Raw genomic sequence first — 21,793 nt, forward strand, 5'->3', positions numbered from 1 at the left:
AATAGGAAGGCTGGGTGGAGCAATCCAAAATTGGGACCTCAGGAGAGCCGTAGTTCGGGTTGGGGGAGGGGCCGCAGGGGAAGCGTGCCTCCCCAATGCTGTATGAACCACCCGGCAGCTGACATGGCTGCCGCCAAACCCCCCTCCCCCCGTGGCTGTCAAATATTATATCCCGGTGGTCTGTGAAAGCAGACCCAGTGACTGGCTGCCCACACAGCAATCCTCCGGCCAGTCTCTAAGCCAGAGGACGGACCGCTTATGACCGCGGCGTCGGCGGCCGACCACGATCCCACTTACCTGCACCCTGTCCCGGTCCAGAGTAGAGCCCCTGCCGAAATCACTAGCCGCGACTAGCATTGCGGCACCGGCGGGGTTTGATGAAGCAGGGACCCGTGCGTCTGCTTGACGCGTGGTTATCTATAAGGGAACACGTGCCCCTGCCTTCCGGTAGAACTTGAACTTCGGGACTGCCCTGCAGTCCCACTGCTAGTACGGTGCCTTCTCGCACCAAACAGTATACTGACGCCCTGTGACCAGGGGCGGGGTATATGGGGGAGGACCTAGTGCATCCTGGGAGTTGAGAGCTCTTATTAACTGTTTGGTGCCTGGATGAATCCATAAACCCCAATGTGATGGCTGTGGACCCCATGGACCCCGAAGAAGAAATTTACAATTCTCTTTACTGTAATGCAAGGTGCACTATGGGTGGGATGCATGACGTATCGCTGGTGGGATGCGATTCATCCCGCCACCCTTCGCATGCATGGCAACATTGGTAACGCCGGTATGTATGACAGCATTGCAAAGGACTGCTCCGTGGGGGGTGCTGGGAGGGATCCGATTGGATCCCTCTCACAGCAGTCTCCCGATAGAAGCCTCATCAGGAAGATGGCATTACCCACCGCAACCATGCCCCAGAGTGCATCACATTCCGGAGCTTGGTGCATATGAGAAATGCGGTCAAACCCACATTTTGGGAATTTGACCGCATTTCTCAGGTTGTTGCATCCCGCCCCCAAAGCAATATGTCATCCGATCCGGCGGATTGGAGCGACATATTGGGCACATCGGCCAGTGTGAACCCGTTATGTCACTGGCAATGCACGCGTCGTCAGCGACATCGCTGGGCGACATAGTTAGTGAGGGCCATGCTGCCAAATGCAGCATGGCCCCTGCCGTTGCTTCATCGCTGCTGGCATTGGCAAGTGTGCATGCACTTGCCGATGCTGGCACCCTGCCAGGTCCAGTCACTAACGAGGTCGGTACACACTAGACATGACAAATTTTGCACAAAACAGACTACTCTATTTTGATCAGGATATGCTGAAAAACAAATGTGTGAAAAAGTGAATATACAACATAATATAAAACCATTTCTATGCTTCTCCTGTTACCCTAGGCATGTGTCTATTGTATCTGTATAATAGAAACAGCACTCTCTTCTCATCATTACCTGTACATCATCTGTATTAACAATGGCTCCTGTAATATTAGATAACAAGCGTATAAATTCCTCCTCAAATTCACGTACTCTATCCGGGATCTCGTTTATTACTATCTTTAAACGTTGGTCATCTCGTAAAATGTATATACCAACGACAGCAGTGTCATTGTGTCCAGCCAGGTCCGAAGCCATGATGTCCACCACAAAATAACCAGGATTGTATGCAGTAAATAGGTCAAAGGTCCGAATAATACCATCAACATTACCTGTCACAACAGAAAGAATAAAATGTCTAAAACAACAACTGTACACTACATTGATGATCTTGAGGTTTTGTGTTGGAATCTTGCTGTTAGTGTGGCACATAGGAGAATACCAGAAATTTTAGACTTTAATTTCAATCTGTTACTTTACTTGTTTCTTAGTAGCCTGAGTGTGAACTATAGTTCCAGATTATCTCCATCATGAAAACATGTTATAGGGAACCTCATGAAACAAGCTAGGTACATTACCTAACATATAGGTAGGGAATTGCAGTATGTAAGAGTAAGCTAAATCTTCAGGTAAAATCTTCAGTAAAAAAACAGATACCCTGGACACTGGGCATTATAGCTATAATATCTGTCCCATGACGAACAATAAGGCCATGGATAGGTTAGGATCATTCTATGAAAAATAGGATTTCTTTTTTGCATCAGTATCAACTTTGGGTGGTAGTGGTGGTGGTACTAGTAGTAGCAGTACAACTACAATTTCAGGGTTTTCATGTTTGCAACTACAGTTTACTTTTGATCATTCACAGTTCCCATATTAATAAAACAAAAATTTAGTAAGCTTTCTACTAAATTATAACTCCAGTGTCACTGTTGCAACATTTGGATAATGACCTGTATCTAAAAAAAGCACATATCAGGATGTCCACTGAGACTCAGCCACAGCACGTGTCCATGAGAGACCTGGATACACTCTATTTGCTGCATCACAAAAGCCTTAACGTTCTAGCTACCTGTACTTTTTCAATGGGAATCCTGTTTTCAAATTTCAGTGAGCACAACACCCAGATGGAATAAGAGGAGGCTGGTTTTCTACTAAGATATACTATATTGATTTATTCCTATTTATGAAAAATAGAAAACTTGCCTACATACATCCATAAGTCCACAGCAGATATGTTTTATATGCATCTCTTCTTATAAAGTCTCTCATATGCATACATTCACATTGAGGTGGCCTTTGCCCTGAGCCTTTCAAGAAACTAGAGAGCGAATGGCCATATTGTTTGGGATGCAGAGATAACTTAACAGCTTTTATTATTACTATTACATTTTATTTATAGAGTGCCACAAGTGTTCCACAGCACCGTACAGAGAGCAAAACAATAAGACAATACAGGGTAAAACAGTACAGTACAAATAGCACTACAAATCTCCACACAGTCACTGATGCAATGTGTGCAACTAAAAAGTACAGCGTCAGCTGAAACCTGTAGCAGTCAGCAGGGGTGGAAATGACAGGTCTAGTTCGCTTGATGAAACAAAAATAGATGATTGGGGTCCAGGGGCAGATGGGCAGAGAGCCCAAGGAGGATGTGAAGCAGGTGTGCAAGAGAAGTAGGCGATGAGAATAGGAGGGAGGAAGGCTCTGTGCATGGAGCTTACAAGGGAGGGGGAGACAGAGGGAATACATAAGGAGTGAGCCAGTGTAATGGGAATTAAGAGGTAGACTACATGGTGACATGGGTAAGTGGAGGACGGCTATGCTTTTAAGAACAGGTGGGTTTTCAGCACCCGCATGAAGCAATGCAGGGTAGGGGACAGTCTGATGGACCTAGGGGGGGATCGTTCCAATGGTGGGGGCAGCTTGGGGGAAATCTTGAATTATGGAGTGATATGTGGACTACAGTGTGCCATAGTGGCCGAACTACCTGGGAAATTGTACAATAATTACATTCTTCTCCACATACGAACTTTAAAAAAGGGATTTATTGATATTAAGTAAACATGTAGTGACTCAATCATACATTTATTGTATTAGTATAAATTGAACTTATTCTATTAAAGCGATTACTGACTCAATGCAGTGTGCAACATTTTAGCAAATTACTGAAAGGGTAACATTTATAAAAGGAGGTGCATCTTTTATGCCGAAGGTCTGTGTGAATTGAGAGCAAGCCAGGGATCTGGCTGAGCATAACTAAACCCTAAGCAAATTTGAACTAGGCCCCCATTAAGACTTTTGGTCAATGATTTAAGTTTACACCCTGAATACGTGACTGAAAAGTTAGGTACCAATGGTGGTGAGAGCAGCGAGTTACAGTTTGGTTATGAGAAGCTGTTGACTGGCAGCTCTCCATCTTTTTTTCTGGAATTACCACCCTCCCTCCCTTGTTGTGTTGTTCTATGTCATTTATGGTGGCAGCGGGAGAATGGCTGTATGGTTTGAGTTATGAGATTTATTACTGGGTGCGCTCTCCTTATGTTATTTGATAGCCAATTAAAATGTCCCTCCCAGGCAGTAACACATGGGTGTGTTATTGATTGCTGGAGAGTTGAACACTAATGTTTGGTTGCAGGAATTTAGGTTGGTCTTGTTTTGTCATCCGTTCAATTGTCTGCCATCATATTAACTAATCACCAGTCTTTATTATTATCAAAGAAAATGATAATTCAATGACAATTTGGTTGTCAAAATAAATTGAACCTTCATTTATAATCCCTCTGGTTCTTTATATTTTCATCTATTAGATGAAAAAAAAAACAAAGCTACTGGTTAGAACAATATTGGTAAAATGTATTTCAACAATTAGACCACAATTATTCTCTATAAAATCAGGGTAGGCACGTGGATCTAAAAATATAAATACATACATATATCACAATAACTTATGGCCACAAACAAATACAATTGCACGGGTCTGGCTTTACACAAAGTCATCACAAGTAAGGACCCTCTGATGAAACCACGGCACTGTAGGTCGGACAGTACGTATATATTTATATTTTTAGATCCACCTGCCTACCCTGATTTTATAGAAAATGAATTGTGGTTTAATTGTTGAAATCAATTTTATCAATATTTTTTCTAACCAGCAGCTGCGTACAGGCGCTCCCATTTTTCTTTCTTTTGTAGTTGGTTAGGACACAGATCCACATTGTGGGGGGTGCCATAACAGTTTGGTAAACCAATCAAACAAGTAAAGAATATTTATTAACCAGTGCCCATTTCTATTTTCATAGTTTTTTATCCATTAGGTAAGTTTTTAGTTATAAGTGTGTGAAGAAGGTAGCTTATAGAGAGTTTATTATTAATAAGTAGTTTTCACAAAATTCATGTACTGTAACTCTATTCTTGCAGACCAAACATATAGAATACTTTCTGTACGTTCAACCTGAAAATGTAACACTCTCTGGCTTAAGCAAGGTATGCAAAACTATTGCAAGCAAAGGGAGCTTCTGCCATTAATTAATTTTTCTAATAAATGTATTTTTGCCATATGCTACAGGCTTTCTATGGTTCTGTGAATGCAAGAAGTATCTATAAATAAATGAATACCCTTACCAATGACAAAAATAGTTTTCACCTCTTCTGAATAATTTGAGTTGAGTTTGATGTAGTGAATGCCCAGGATATTATAGAACACAAGGCTGTTGTTTCCCACATCAGCATCAAGTGCTAAAACTTTTATGAGTTCAGAGCCCACTTTGGCGTCAGTTGCAACACCTGAAAATAAAATAACAATACAAATAAGTAAAACTGAAAAGCTTAATATGAAAAACAATATAGCAACACAATAGACTGCTACAAGTCATCCTTCAATATAATTAACCAAAAAAGTAAAAATTACTATATAATAATATATAAAAATGAATCTGCTGTTACAATCAATCAATACTGTACTTATAAGTCCAGTTGTCTGAATTTATTTATTAAGATAATTTCTGAAAAAAAATGTTTTTATCCACTACAAAAAATGTAAAAAATCACAATAGACACATCTATTGAAAAAATGAAGTTGAAATTCCACGAAACGCACCTCAACTTGAAAATGAACAAAACCATCAGTGTCATCTTAAGTCAATATAATAAAGATCCAAACAAACCTAAACACCATGATGATAATTAATATATGTATGCACAAATATAAATATCAAGTGCACATTGGGGAAATGTATTATAGTAGCATGGATTGTGCTGTTATAAGTCTTCCTCCTTCGCCTCTTTACTGAGGTGAAGCAGGAAGCAGTACCGACGAGATGTATGAACATCTTGTCTGCCTGAGTGGGGGAGCTAAAACTCCCACTTCCAGCGATCCTTGGCAGAGCCCACATCGTATCAGCCTAGGGCCGAGGCGCTGTGTCTTACCTCCTGGCCGACGCCACTGGGCATGTGCGAAATCTCACAAGCATCACAAGATCTGACGTGCAGCCCGGAGCCCAGCAGCCACCACAGCTAGGGACCGTCTTTGCTGTGGTGGTAGGGCAATGATAGCTTCAGCTGTTGAAACGGTCATTGCCACTACCATTCATGCATTGCCTGGCATATCGGCACGCTATCTTGTAGATAGCAGTGCCAATAATGACGGATGTCGGAGGCATAGAGGCTCCGACATTTGGCACACACTGCAGCACATAAGATGCGCAAATACTGCTAAAGCACACAGCACCACATCATACATCTCCCCAAATATTTTTTAAAGACTCAATTTATTTTAAATGCCTTTCCAAATAATACATTTTAGTTAATGCATTTAATTAATGAGCCTCATTAATAAATTGTTATAGTCAACTACTACCGCTAACTAATGCAATGCACAGTGATATAATATAATGTCATGGACTTAATATGGACACAAATCTAGTTATAAAATATATTTTATTATCATTAACAAATAATGCTCAATATAATGACTAGTTACTATTCTAAATGCTGCTAACAGTAGTAAAATAAATGTATTAATAAATATCATTATTTATTTATTAACAGTTACTTATATAGCATCAGCATATACCAATGCGCTTTACTATTGTGAAATAATAAAACAACTCTGCATATTAGCAAACAGACAATATTACAATGAAACAGAATTTTACAGCAGATAAGAACCACTTGGTCCATCTAGTCTGCCCTTTTTTACCTTTTGGTAACCTCAACCCTATGTGATTATCAGTTCTTTGAAAGGAAATTCTAATGCCTATCCCAAGCATGTTTAAATTGTTCTTCTGTCTTAGCCTCTACCACCTCTGATGGGAGACTATTCCACTTGTCTTCTACCCTTTCTGTGAAGTACTCTTTCATCAAATTTCCTTTGAATCTACCTCCCTCCAGTTTCAGTGCATGTCCTCGTGTTCTAGTACTTCTCGTCTTTTGAAGAATGTTTCCCTCCTGCACCTTGTTAAAATCCATGATATATTTGAAAGTTTCCATCATGTCCCCCCCTTCCCTTCTCTGCTCCAGACTATACATATTGAGATCTCTTAGTCTTTCCTGGTAAGCTTTGTGCTGTAGGCCATGCACCATTTTAGTTGCCCTTCTTTGTAGTGTCTCTAATGTATTTATATCCTTCTGGAGATGTGGCCTCCAGAACTGAACACAGTATTCTAGATGAGGCCGTACCAATGACCTATACAGTGGCATTTTTACTTATTTCTTCCTGCTACTGATTCCTGTCCCTATGCAACCAAGCATATGACTTGCCTTTCTCATTGCTTTGTTGCAATGCTTACCTGCCTTTAAGTCACCTGAAATAGTGACTCCTAGATTCCTTTCCTCCATTGTAGTTTCCATTAGAGTACCCTCAATACTATATTTAGCTTTTCAGTTCTTGAGACCCAAGTGCATAATTTTGCATTTTTTTGCATTAAACTGTAGTTGTCATGTTCTAGATTCTCCGTCATGTGTCATACCCCCTCCAGGTGTGTCTACCCTGTTGCATATTACTGTGTCATCTGCAAAAAGGCATACTTTCCCTTTAATATCATTTGCAATGTCACCAACAAAGATATTAAAAAGCACTGGTCCAAGTACAGAACCTTGGGGTACACCACTTGTCACAATTCCCTCCTGAGACTGCACTCCATTTACTACAACTCTCTGCAACCAAGTTCTTATCCATTTAACCATCTTAAAATCCAGTCCCAAGTTTTCAAGTTTATTTATCAGTCTGCGATGTGGAACCGTGTTAAAAGCCTTACTAAAGATAAGATAAGCTACATCTGCGGCCCCCCCCTTGATCTATAACTTTAGTCACCCAGTCCAAAAAAAATCAATAAGATTTGTTTGGAATGATCTTCCCCAAGTAAACCAATGCTGCTTGGGATCCTGTAAATTGTTGGATTTGAGATGCTCCACAAGTTTTTATTTTAAAAGTGATTCCATTATGTTCCCTACTACTGATGTAAGGCTCACTGGCCAGTAGTTACTTTTCCTTTTCCTTTTCCTTGCTTCCACTTTTGTGCAGTGGGTAGTCATTTGCTCTTTTCCAGTCCTCTGGAGTTACTCCTGTAGCTAGAGACTGGTTGAATAACTAGAGATATGGTAAGAACTTACCTTTATTATCTCTTTTTCTATGTGGTCCATAGGGTCAAAAGGAAACCTTGGGGTATAGGTGATGGCTAAGACATTCGGGCACCACGCAGTTAAAATTGTTTCCCAGAATGCAACGGGGCCTCCCTCTATACCCCACCCCCGGGCCGGGGGCTCCTCAGTTACGTAGCAAGCCAAAGGCCGGAGGAGGATAAAAGAGAGAGAAGAAAGTCTGGAACACACTACAATCACATTCTCACACAGAAGGAGACAGAAACCGGTGAACAGAGCGAAGCCCATCTGAAGCACATGTGTGTCGGGTAGGCACCCTGTGGACCCTATGGGCCTCATAGAAAAAGAGATAACAAAGGTAAATTCTTACCATATCTCTAGTTTTCTACATCAGGGTCCATAGAAGGTCCACAGGAAACCTTGGGGATTCCCAAAGCAGTACCCACAAGGGCGGGATCGCTCCTGTGCAGAAAGGAGAATCCACTGCACGAAGGAAGCATCCTGAGTGGCAAAGGTATCAAAGGCATAATACAACAAAAAGGTCTGGGCAGAAGACCATGTGGCCACCTTACAAAGCTGCCAAATTTTCAGGGGCTGTAGTAACAGCCCCACTGCGATACAGTAACCCGACTCCGGCCAGGCACCAAACGAAACTGAGGAGCCTCCGCCCGGGGGCGGGGTATAGAGGGAGGCCCATTGCATCCTTGGAGAAAAAGTTAACTGCGTGGTGCCCGGATATATTCGCCATCACCTATACCCCAAGGTTTCTTGTGGACCTTCTATGGACCCTGAAGTAGAAAATTTGGTTAATTTTGTTACCAGCAACCCTTTAAGCTCTTTTAGTTTCCTTGAGTTGTCCACTTTCAGTTTTGTCAGTTCTCTTAGGACCTTTTCCTCTAAGTAAGTATATTTATATCTACCTCATTGGTATCCTTGCAGCTTAACTGTGGCCCCTTTCCCTCTCCTTCTGTAGTTAATACCGAGCAAATATAACCATTTAGATGATCTGCTATGGCCTTTTTCCCCCTCCACAAGACCCTCATTGTCTGTCTTATTATTCCACCATTTGATTTTCTTCTTTCATTTATATACTTAAAAAAAGTTTGGCCCCTTTACTTCCTGACTGGGCCATTAACTCTTCAGCCTGTGCCTTTGCACATCTGATCACATTCTTGGCCTCCTTCCTTCTGACAAGATACATCTCTTTGTCTTCATTATCCTGAGTCTGCTTATATGTCCTAAAAGCCCTCTTTTTTTGCTTTCACACTATCTGATACTTCATTTGTGAAACATACTGGCTTCCTTTTCCATGTGCCATTCGTAACCCTTTTTATACAAAGATCTGTTGCTTTCAGTATTACACTTTTTAATTTTTCCCACCTCTCCTGCACTCCTTCCAAGTTCCTCCAATCTGCCAATGAATTGCTTACACATATCCCCATCTCTGCAAAATCAGACTTTCTAAAATCTAACACCTTTTTTTTGTGTGGCATGAGTCGAAGCCTGTCTTTATACTAAACCATACTGCTTGATGGTCACTGGATCCTAGGTTCTCTCCAACACTTACATCTGATATCCTATTACCATTTGTGAGTATGTCGTCTAGTATAGCATCATTGTGAGTGGGCTCCTTCACCAGTTTCTTGAGGGATGTTCCCTGCAAGGCATTTAGGAAGTCCCTGCAAAAGAGCCCTCCCAATTTATGTCTGGTAGATTCAAGTCTCCCATGATTATTACCTCTCCTTTAAAGTCATATTCGTGATATCTTGCAAAAGGCTCGTGTCCAGTTTCTCTCCCTGGCCTGGTGGTCGGTAAATCACCCCAGTGGAAATAATGTCCTTATCCCCTGTTTCTATGGTCACCCAAAGGGCCTCAGTTTTTTCTGCAATATTTTGTATTGAAGTAGTTTTTATTATAGATGAGCGGGTCTGGTTTCCACCTGAACTTCCAGATATGAGGCGAGAACCAAGCTAGGCTCGGATTTTCCCGCATGACTTGGATCTCAAAACAAGGCAAAACGTCATTGTCCCGCTGTCAGATTCTCGTGGGTTTTGGATTATATAAAGGACCCCGCGATCGGCACCATTTTCACTCCGGTTGTAAAGAGTGTAGTGATCGGATGGGCAGGGGCTGCTGTGTCCATCCAGGGGTTGCTGTCTCTATCCAGGGCAGGGACTGCTGTCTCCATCCAGGGACAGTGGCTGCTGTGTCCATCCAGGGACAGTGGCTGCTGTGTCCATCCAGGGGCTGCTGTGTCCATCCAGGGGCTGTGGCTTCTGTGTCCATTAAGGGGCATCTGTGTCCATCAAGGGCAGGGGCTTCTGTGTCCATTCAGGGTCTGTTGTGTCCATCCAGGGGCTGCTGTGTCCATCAAGGATAGGGGCTTCTGTGTCCATCCAGGGGTTGCTGTGTTCATCCAGGGGTTGCTGTGTCCATCCAGGGGTGCTCTGTCCATCCAAGGATGCCCAGTGTATAAAAAAATAAAAGCTAATAATATAATTAATACAAAAATTATATATATTTTTGGTGCTGTACCCCAGTGTACTACAGTATATTATTTTTTTTTTTTTACTGTGACGCTGCCGGTCAGACTGTAGTGTAATATTCATACATGTATTGTTTGTGACACTGTAAGTGGTAGCGCAATGTATAATAAATATTGTGACACTGTTAGTGGAAACGCAGTGTATTCCTAAAAAATATTATGACACTAAGTGGAAAAATATTATCACAGTGTAAGTGGAAAATGCAGTGTATTTGTAAAAAATACTGTGACACTGTTAGTGGAAACGCAGTGTATTTGTTAAAAATATTGTGACACTAAGTGGAAAACGCAGTGTATTCGTAAAAATATTGTGACACTGTTAGTTTAAACACAGTGTATTCGTAAAAAATATTGTGACAATGTTAGTGGAAACGCAGTGTATTCGTAAAAAATATTGTCACACTAAGTGGAAAACGCAGTGTATTCGTAAAAAATATTGTGACACTGTTAGTGGAAACGCAGTGTATTCATAAAAAATATTGTGACAATGTTAGTGGAAACGCAGTGTATTCGTAAAAAATATTGTGACACTTAGTGGAAATGCAGTGCATTCAGAAAAAGATATTGACACTGTTAGTGGAAATGCAGTGAATACATAAAAAATATTGACACACTGTTAGTGGAAACGCAGTGTATTCGTAAAAAAATATTGACACTTAGTGTCACAATATTTTTTAAGAATACACTGCATTTCCACTAACAGTGTCACAATATTTTTTAAGAACACACTGCGTTTCCACTGTTAGTGGAAAAGCAGGGTATTTGTTAAAAATATTGTGACACTGTAAGTGGCAGCGCAGTGTGTTATTCTTTTCTTATTCATAAATAATCTTGTGACACTAAGTGGTAGTGCAGTGTGTTATTCTTATTGATAAATAATCTTGTGACACTAAGTGGTAGCGCAGTGTGTTATTCTTATTCATAAATAATCTTGTGACACTAAGTGGTAGCGCATAGTGTTATTCTTTTCTCATTCATAAAAATTCTTGTGACACTAAGTGGTAGCACAGTGTGTTATTCTTATTCATAAATAATTAATCTTGAGACACTAAGTGCTAGTGCAGTGTGTTATTCTTATTCATAAATTAATCTTGAGACACATGGGGTCAAATGTAATAGGGTGAGAGTTTAGAAAAGTGAGAGTTTCTGACACTTTTTAAACTTTGCCAATGTAATAGAGTCCAAAAACAAAGTAACAGAGCGAACTTGCATGTTTTTTTAGACTTAAAAAACTCTCATGATTTAAAATCTCATTCAGATGTTTTCCCATTTTGAAGATAAAACTCAACCAATGTGAGAGTTTACTGCAAAACTCTCACATTTTCTAAACTCTCACCCTATTACATTTGGCCCTAAGTGTTAGCGCAGTGTGTTATTCTTATTCATAAATTAATCTTGTAACACTGGAAGTGGCAGCGCAGTGTGTTATTCTTTTCTTATTCATAAAAAATCTTGTGACACTGTAGGTCATTGATACCGCAGTGTAATATTCAAAATTGTCACAAATTGACATGTGTGCTGTACCCCACTTCATTTATGTTTATTGATATGGAGAATGATTGGTTAAGACTTGAGAGGAGAGCAGGAACCACATGCTAGTGCTGGAGCGGTTGCCAGTGCCACAAGTCATGACGATATTAGTCCATCTACATCATCTAATAAAGCCGATGCCCAAGGGCACACATGGCTTAAGTCAGGGGTTCTAAAATAAACAGTGGTACAGAAGAAAACATCAAAGGGAAAGTTAGCTGCAGAAAGACATAAAATTGGCAATATGCCAGTTTCACCACATGAAGTGGCAAGGAAAGGCTAAGGCATTGGCCTTTATTTATGACTGGTGATTTTGCCTCTTATGATGATGTAAGCACATGTGAACATGCTGACATAGAAATCGAGGATGCTTCTGTGGAAGTGCACCAGGATGAGGATATTTGTGTAGCTGATGTTGATGATGAGGATGTTGTTTGTGTAAATTAGGCACCAGTGGATGTATCAGTTGTTGCCCAAGATAAGGAAAAGCCCATTTTTATGCCTGGGCACAAGACAAAAAATACTTGGTTGTGTTGACTCATCTGCATCACCAGTGGGGTTTTTTTTGGGAAAGTTTAGTTTTTTTCTCGGCAGATGCAATTGCTGGAGAAACTGAAGGAGAAGCCACCACTGCATCATGTGACACTTGAGCTGACAATTTGCTTACCAACAGCTCTTTACATCTGTTCAGATCTGTGTCCGCTGGGATGAAAATCCACTCCCATTAGCAGCAGCAGGCATAGCACTCAAGGATTCTCAAGAACGACAACGTAAAGGGGGGTATCCACTAGACGATAAAGTTGAACGATTGAACGATTATGATAGAATCGTTCGATAATCATTCGATAATCGTTCAAACATCGTTTGAACATCGTGCAGTAATTGTTTCTAACGATGTACGATGCGCGCTCCCGCTGGTCGTTTGATCGTCTCCTCCATCGACTGAACATGCAGGTCAATTTCACTTGATTGCTTACAAATCGTTTACACATCGTTTACACATCGTTCACGCTGAACGATCAAACGATGAACCACTGTCTGCCCACTATAGCTGAAAGCTCTCAATCACAGATTAAAACAACATAGTTTATTGTTAGATCTTTTGCAAATCGTTTGCAAATTGTTCAGAGTGGAAGATCATATTTCAAGGGAAACTTCAAGGGAAAATCGTTAAGAGGTTGGACAGGGATAAAATCGTCTAGTGGATGCCCCCCATTAGACTTAAACCTTAAATCTTGCATTTGCTCTGTTCAGCTTGTCCACATATCTGTGGTTAAGTGCACAGTGGGTAGGCATTTTGGAGGCCACTAATTAAGTTTTTTTAGTGTCCCTGTACAGGTTGGGAAATGCTTTTCTAGTGAAGTGGAATCTTTGCAAAGGATTGTTTAACAATCAATTGTTTTTTGAAAGCACTACTAGTAGTCTTCCTGGTCCTTCTGGGATGAAAATCCACTCCCATCAGCAACAGGCATAGCACTCAATAATTATTCTGGTGCAAGCACTGATATGAATGAGAATTTTTTTTTGTAAATGTCTCCCCTCCTCCCCTCCATTCCTACCTCATAAATTTGCTTCAGAATCAAAAAATGAAATACAATTTACTACCAATCAACCCTTCCAGTCCCTGCCTTCAACAACATACATACTCCAACTCCCTCAGGCCTCTTGAATAGTAAAAACATTTGTTTCCTGATGTGCCATATTGGAAGTTGAACTGCAATGTGTTTGCACTGCCCACTGCTGCCTCTTAGTTTAGTCAGTCAGATAGCTTGGTGCAAATTTTGGGCCTAAACCGGATGAAAACAATATTGTGAGCTGTGAGGTGGTCAAATTTTACTGGAAACTAGTGGAAAGTGGAAATTAATGTTATTGAGGTTAATTATACTTAAGAATTAGAGTGTTTTGTGTGTCTAAGCACTTAAAGACCTATTTGTCTTGCGACAGGAGCGGCTTCAGGTACGTGAGGTAACCACCCTCGGTATAAAGTAATATTGCAAGTGTTGTCGTACCTCTGCGCTCAACCTTGTGGTTAATAATACTGTAGGAACAAAAAAAAATTATGTGATTTTAGCAGATTTTATCAATTTAATAAAAATATACAGATGGAAAACCAAAACACGCAAGGGGCAAAACCAAATCCAGATCCAAAACTCAAGGAGATACAGATCCAAAGCCAAAAACACGAGGTCGGCGCACATCTCTAGTTTTTATGTTGTTTTTCACATACATTGCTACCCCTCCTCCAATTTTTCCCATTCTGTCTTTTCTAAATAAAGTGTATCCCTGTATAGCTATGTCCCAGTCGTGCTTTTCATTGCACCATGACTCCGTAATAGCTACAATATCCAGATCATCCCTTGTCATTATTGCTATTAGCTCTGAGATTTTATCTACTAAGCTTCTCGCATTTGCACACATAGCTCTAAGGGTTTTGTTTGTGCCTCTCTTAGTTGTAGGCATGTTCAGACAGTACATTTGTAATAATATGTTTTTTATTTTTTTATTTTACCTGGTTGTAGATGTTGTTCAACATTTGTTCAACTGTTTTTACATTACTGTTTACGTACCTGCTTGCAAATTTACAATCTATAGGAAGATTACATTTTAATACATTAGGTTAAATGTAATACATATGTCTAGCCAGATTACAATGTTCATGGAGTCAGTAGTTTGTTTGGTTATAGAAAAATAACAAATGTAAGTTACAGTCTTCATGAACTAGGTGGAGGGGTTTTACAGTGGCTGAAGCTCAAAAACAGGAATACATGATTATGTGCAAATCTGGGGTAAGGTGGAGAAATCAGGTTGGGATAATTTTTTGTAAAAACAATTAAAAGCATGTAGGTCCAATTCTATTAATGACAATAAAAGTATTTTCATCAAAAAAGTACAGGCAATCAATATAAGGACTAGAAGATCAGAGCAGCAATGGCAGCACATTTGGAAAACATTTGTCTAGATCAGGGGTTCCGAACCACGGTCCTCAAGGCACACTAACAGTCCAGGTTTTGGGGATAACCATACTTGAGCACAGGTGACTTAATTAGTACCTCAGTTATTTTGATTAAACCATCTGTGCACAATCATGGATATCACTAAAACCAGGACCGTAAGTGTGTCTTGAGGACCGAGGTTGGGAATCACTGGTCTAGATGATGCCTTTTATTTGTGACATCTGTACTTGTGATCACATGCTTTTTATATAATCGGGGGCTGGTTCTGGCATTGATTCTAATTGGTGCCAGGTTCCATAAATTAAATTATTCATTATAGTATTCCATATTGTCAATCATCATCTGATAAGGTATCACTACTCCGTGGTTAAGTCCTGCAGACCACCAAATGAACAAAAAAACGTTCCATGGTAACTACTAGGAACTACATGTCTAGATTAGTTTTCATAACTTATCTTGTGTAGAGATTTGTGACAATGGGCCTAATGTAACAGCCTGTAAGATGTAGGCATTGGTGCGATTCCGGTGAGTTAACAGTGTTTACTGTGCATCTCGCAGGCTATTAGATAATGCACAATACGCACATATTCTAGAATTGTTTTGTATATTTTTGGAACAGGACTTGGAGACAAATTGCATGGGGGGAGTTACACTAACTACACCTGTGGCCTGATTCAGACCAGCTCGCTAGATGCGGCCCCTCGCTCCCAGCGTATGGAAATTCAGCTAAATGACGTGAAGGCAGTTGCTCGCACGGCAAGGCATAAGCATGCCCACTATGTCTTGGCGAGTGATCACTTTGTGCTTACAGACGCCCACCAGCCTGTCTTTAGCCGCCCACTTGCGTACGTCATCTCCAGGAAATATATACAACCATTGGTACATCGGGTTCCATCGGATCTGACCACAGCGCTTGCGGTTGACTGTACCATACCGGAAGCACTGAGATCACTTCAGTGTATTATTCAACCAGGTGACGTGTTCTATGACGCTGCCTGTTAATTATGCACGCCCCAGAAACTGCGCTGAAACACTCTGGCACGCCTGCGTCCGCAACTCCACTCCCCTGTTACTACTGGCCTGCCCCTGTTACCACCCACAAACGGCTTCTCCTGTCACTCATTCCACTGGGCTGTCTTTGCAGGGCGAGGGAGCACATTCCGATCGCTCGCACTACTTTGCGCACGCTCACTGCGAACTACATGCATGTGCATATTAGCGATCATCTGCAATGAGTGGCCGCTTGCTACCCAGCGAGTCTGAAGCAGGACCCTAGTGAGATAGCCTTCTTGACTTTGAAGAAATAAAAGTTTGCATCACATCTACATTACACTTAAACAATTCTTCATGGTTCTTGTGATAATTATTTCTTACAGTAAGTGTGTATAAATGGTTACATATTCTACTATGAAGGGATATTTTTTCTCCTTGCCTTTTCTCGAAACAATTCCTGCACCAATTGTTGTGTGGAGATCCAAGTGGTCAGATTGGTAACCTGGTGATATAAATGCCAGGTTACTACATCTTGAGTTTAAAATAATGAAGGGAATGTGTTACTACAGGGGTGATTTGTGAAATTATACTGGGAAGTTTATGTTACTATGGAGATAAAGGAACCAAATATGTTACAGGACAAGAGCATGGCTCGCACCCTATGTGAAGGGACCACACCAACTACAAAGGATGACCATGCGTCCCTCTGGTGGCATACCATTGCTGCTTCATTTTAACAATGTTGTGATGTATGGCATAACTGAGGAATGGCATAACTGCAGAGGAATTCCTCTTCTCCTGTAGTAAATTCTTTAGATATGGATTTTGTGTGTTTAAAGGGAACTCAATAAAATTTAACTTTTTTAAAGTACATCTTCCAATGTGGACCAAAGAAGGCTGTGCAACCCTGATACATATTTTACTAGGATACTTTCTGTAATGTATAATGGTCATTAGAATGCTTCTGAATTGCATAGCGGTCATTAGAATACTCTTACTATTATTGTGTCGGGTCGAGTATAGGATGCCGGTGCTTGGAATCCCATCGGTCAGAATCCCGACGCCTGCATCCCAACCAGGTTACCCTCCCCGGTGCCTAACCCTAACCTCCTCCTTTTGCCTAAACCTAACCTCCCCGCGCCCTAAACCTAACCCTACCCCCTTAGTACCTAACCCAATCCTCCCCCTAGTGCCTAACCCAAACCCTCCCCCTAACCCTGGTACTTGCCTTCGGGATTTTGGCATTCAGGATGCTGGCGCCGGTATTCCGATAAGTGTTGGGATTCCGGCATCGAATTGTGAATGCCGGAGTCCCCGCTGGCGGGATCTTGAACGTATCCCTATTGTGTCCCTGCCCCATTGGAACCTGCAGTTTGTACTGCCAAACAAAAACTAGGGTTCTTTTTGCCACCAACCAAATAACCAAAGCAAACCCATGCAAATACATATAGAACATACAAGCTCCACACATAGAACCCTGTCTTTAAAAACAGCTCTTTGGCATAATAATTTCATTAAAATGTAAAATCATACCAACATTAGACAAACCATCCGTGCATGCATGCTAGTTTGTAGAGGAGATAGCAGAGCCTCATCAGGCCAAAAGTTGTCAGCTCTTGCTTGCTGATGTAACTTATATACTTGTGTCCACTGTATTACCACTTGTCTACCTGGTGTGGACTGCATAATATATTATCTGAGACAGGCTAATTTAATAAACGGACTATGATATATCAAACATAGACACAGATGTGGTGCAAGGCTCCAGGAGAATCACAGTACAGCAATACAGATGTGTCCTCATACATCTAGCCTCAATATACCACGCGGTGTGAGATGCCTGGTGCGAGTGAGCTGCTAGTGCAGGATGTCTTTTTTTGTGGCAAAAATGCACCTAGTCACAATGCGATGTACTAGGACGTACAAGGAGACTGTGTTGATTAATTTGATATATGACACATATATCTGTATAACTAAGTTTGTATTCGAAGCACAAGGCGCTGCATTGTAGCACTTTGTATATAGCTTCAGAGACTCAGTTGCACACTGATATACAAGTGTCACATATCACATTATTCAGCACAGTCTCCTGGAGCGTATTAGTCGCATCGCATTGTGACTAATATACATTTTGGCAAAAAGAAACTCCTATGCTAGCAGAGTAGGACGGGACCTGGCACGCCGAGAGGGGCTGTTTGGCGTGACTGCAGCAATGATGTATAAGGACACATCTGTACATTGTTGCATACATTGATTGCAGGGCACAAACACAGTATTTATTATTATAGAATGCTTGAAATTTTACCTGCAGTATACTCAGTTTTTGTAAATCGGGGTGGTTGATCATTAATGTCTTCAAGATAGATCCTCACTTCCTGCAAAGTAGAGTCGGTGCTGGGATCAAAGGTCTGAATCCCCGCAGACCTCATTGCTTTTCTGACTGACCAATTTCTGTTGCTAGATGCTTTCACTATAAGAGAATAATATGGTTCCTTCTCTCTGTCCAAGTTCTTTAGAACAGTCAATTTTCCTTCTGGGATCAGTTGGAAGTTGTTTTTCTCATTGCCAACTAAAGAGGAACATACAGTAGATGTGTTTAAATCACATTGCTGCTTTGAAGACCCTTTCCGGCCTAATTGGTGGTTTTAATGTTGAATGAGCTGGATTTACACTATGGTCCTGATTGTGAGTTGGGAGTAGAGCAAAAAAAGGCTGTATAATTTATGAATGCCTGCTGAGTGGTTCAATAATGGTCGCCAGCAATCACATACTGCTTGTGATTGCATGAATGTGAATGCTGCACTGATGCTAACAGCTTTTAGCTATTTTTTTTTTCGTACCTGATATAGAGATTTGTACATGAGGCAGTTCTATTGACGTCTTATGGCAATTGCATATTCTGCAAGTAAATCAAATGTTTAAAAACATGGAAGTGTGCGTGACATACGCCTAACATACATCTGCGCCAGTGTCAGAACTAGCGACAGTGCACAGTTGTTCTGGCTGCGACCTGCACTACAACAGCAGCAGCTCCAAGTGCTAGTCACTGCTAGTTCAGTCACTGAGTCTCAGAGCTTCTCTCCCATGACAGGACAAAGGAAGGCAAAGTGAGCAGGAGGGAGGCAGTGTAATGCAGGTGATGCCTGCAAATCCTTCAATCCTCATCCCACCAGACAGCCTGCCTTCAAGTTTGCCCATAGAGCGCTGATATTGGAGATCCTCAGAGGTGATCTTGTGAATTCCGCAGGTGGTAGGAGAGGACATCTTCAAGTCCTTTGAGTAGTGACTGGCCACTGCCCAGACTGAAGGTCACCCTTTGCCTCTCCCTGTCACCTTCTACCCATCACCATCTGCCTTAAAAAGTCAATGTCTACCCGTCACCCTATGCCTCTAAAAGTCAATGTCCACCCGTTACCCTCTAGCACTTCTCATTACACTTGCCCATCACCATTCTACTCTCATCATTCACTGCCTTTCCCAGTCAACCTCTGCCACCCCCCATCAACCGCTGCCCATTCACGTGTGCCTCTCCAAGTCACCATCTGCCCTTCACCCACTGCCTCTCCCTGTATCTCTCTGCTTATCACCACCTGCCTCTGCCCATCACATGGTCCCTCTCTCTGTCACCATCTGCCACTCCATGTCACCCTGTACCTATCACCCTCTGCCCATCACCCTCTACCTTTCCTTGTCAACCTCTGCCCTTCTCTATCACCCTCTACCCATCACCCATTGCCCAATATCCAAATTACCATCCATTAATCTGCCCGGCATCCTCTGCTTCTCACTGTCAACTTCTGCCTCTCCCCATCACCCTCTGTCTCTCCCAGTAACTCTCTGCCCATCACCTTGAGCCTTAACCTCTCACCTATATCCTTTGCTCATTACCCTCTGCCTATCCCCATCACCCTCTGCCTGTCTCCATCACCTTTTGCCTCTCCCTGTCACCCTCTGCCCATCACCCTCTGGCTCTCCACGCCACCCTCTGCCAGTAGACCCATCTATGAAGCCTCCATGCAGCGCTTTTGACATCAGACACTGGTGAGTTTAAAGGTGAGTTTTACTAGACACTGGAATGCTGTTTTTATTGCTTGGTGGTCATGTGGTGCACTGCCATGTGTCATATTATGAACTCAGCATGGAGCCTTAAAAAAATGCTAATTGTTTTTGCCTGAGCACATTCATGTTCCGCCACAGATCACTGCATATACTGCTATTGCAATATGCATGCAAGTCTGCACCATTTAAAATTACTGCAATTGCAGCTATTTTAATTATGCAGAGGGTTGTCTTGTGCACAACCATGAAATATATTGTTCCATGCTGCATTTAGCACCATGGAGTTGTTCATTACATCGTCCCATCTAGGGGTGTAACTAGAATTGTATGGGCCCCATAGCAACATTTTTAAGCCCCCCCTCCAACTTGTGCAGTCCATACCACCGTGGAGGTCCTGCATTGTACTGTTCCACTATCTGTATGTCCTGCATTGTCCTGTCTGCCCCCTCTCCCCATGTGTATGTCCTGCATTGTGCTGTCTGCCCCTCCCCATGTGTATGTCCTGCATTGTGCTGTCTGCCCCTCCCCATGTGTATGTCCTGCATTGTGCTGTCTGCCCCTCCCCATGTGTATGTCCTGCATTGTGCTGTCAGTCCCCTCCCCATCTGTATGTCCTGCATTGTGCTGTCTGTCCCTCCCCATCTGTATGTCCTGCATTGTGCTGTCTGCCCCTCCCCATGTGTATGTCCTGCATTGTGCTGTCTGCCCCTCCCCATGTGTATGTCCTGCATTGTGCTGTCTGTCCCTCCCCATCTGTATGTCCTGCATTGTGCGATCTGTCCCTCCCCATCTATATGTCCTGCATTGTGCTGTCTGCCCCTCCCCATCTGTATGTCCTGCATTGTGCTGTCTGCCCCTCCCCATGTGTATGTCCTGCATTGTGCTGTCCATCCCCTCCCCATTTGTATGTCTTGCATTGTGCTGTCTGTCCCCTCCCCATCTGTATGTCCTGCATTGTGCTGTCTGTCCCCTCCCCATCTGTATGTCCTGCATTGTGCTGTCTGTCCCTCCCCATCTGTATGTCCTACATTGTGCTGTCCATCCCCTCCCCATCTGTATGTCCTGCATTGTGCTGTCTGCCCCTCCCCATCTGTATGTCCTGCATTGTGCTGTCCGTCCCCTCCCCATTTGTATGTCTTGCATTGTGCTGTCTGTCCCCTCCCCATCTGTATGTCCTGCATTGTGCTGTCTGTCCCCTCCTCATCTGTATGTCCTGCATTGTGCTGTCTGTCCCTCCCCATCTGTATGTCCTACATTGTGCTGTCCATCCCCTCCCCATCTGTATGTCCTGCATTGTGCTGTCTGCCCCTCCCCATCTGTATGTCCTGCATTGTGCTGTCCATCCCCTCCCCATCTGTATGTCCTGCATTGTGCTGTCTGCCCCCTCCCCATCTGTATGTGCTGCATTGTGCTATCCGCCACCTCCCCTTCTGTATGTCCTGCATTGTGCTGTCTGCCCCTCCCTATGTGTATGTCCTGCATTGTGCTGTCTGTCCCCTCCCCATCTCTATGTTCTGCATTGTGCTGTCTGTCCCCTCCCCATCTGTATGTCCTGCATTGTGCTGTCTGCCCCCTCCCCATCTCTTTGTCCTGCATTGTGCTGTCTGCCCCCTCCCCATCTGTATGTCCTGCATTGTGCTGTCTGCCCCCTCCCCATCTGTATGTCCTGCATTGTGCTGTCTGCCCCTCCCCATCTGTTTGTCCTGCATTGTGCTGTCTGCCCCTCCCCATGTG

General features: G+C 42.5%; 1 protein-coding gene across 2 annotated transcripts in view; it reads right to left on the reverse strand.

The window, feature by feature from the left end:
- CDH23 (cadherin related 23) overlaps window positions 1-21,793 on the reverse strand; it is a 1,221,584-nt gene that overhangs the window by 60,948 nt on the left and 1,138,843 nt on the right. For both annotated transcript variants that reach the window (XM_088472189.1, XM_088472187.1), the window contains 3 exons: window positions 18,306-18,569; window positions 5,003-5,164; window positions 1,454-1,710 (listed from right to left, as the gene is read on the reverse strand). In XM_088472189.1, coding sequence (XP_088328315.1) covers window positions 1,454-1,710; window positions 5,003-5,164; window positions 18,306-18,569 — 683 coding nt within the window. The remainder of the gene's footprint in view (window positions 1-1,453; window positions 1,711-5,002; window positions 5,165-18,305; window positions 18,570-21,793) is intronic.

Source organism: Taudactylus pleione, unplaced genomic scaffold, assembly GCF_031769625.1.
Source record: "Taudactylus pleione unplaced genomic scaffold, aTauple2 ptg000121l, whole genome shotgun sequence".
Lineage (NCBI taxonomy): Eukaryota > Metazoa > Chordata > Amphibia > Anura > Myobatrachidae > Taudactylus > Taudactylus pleione.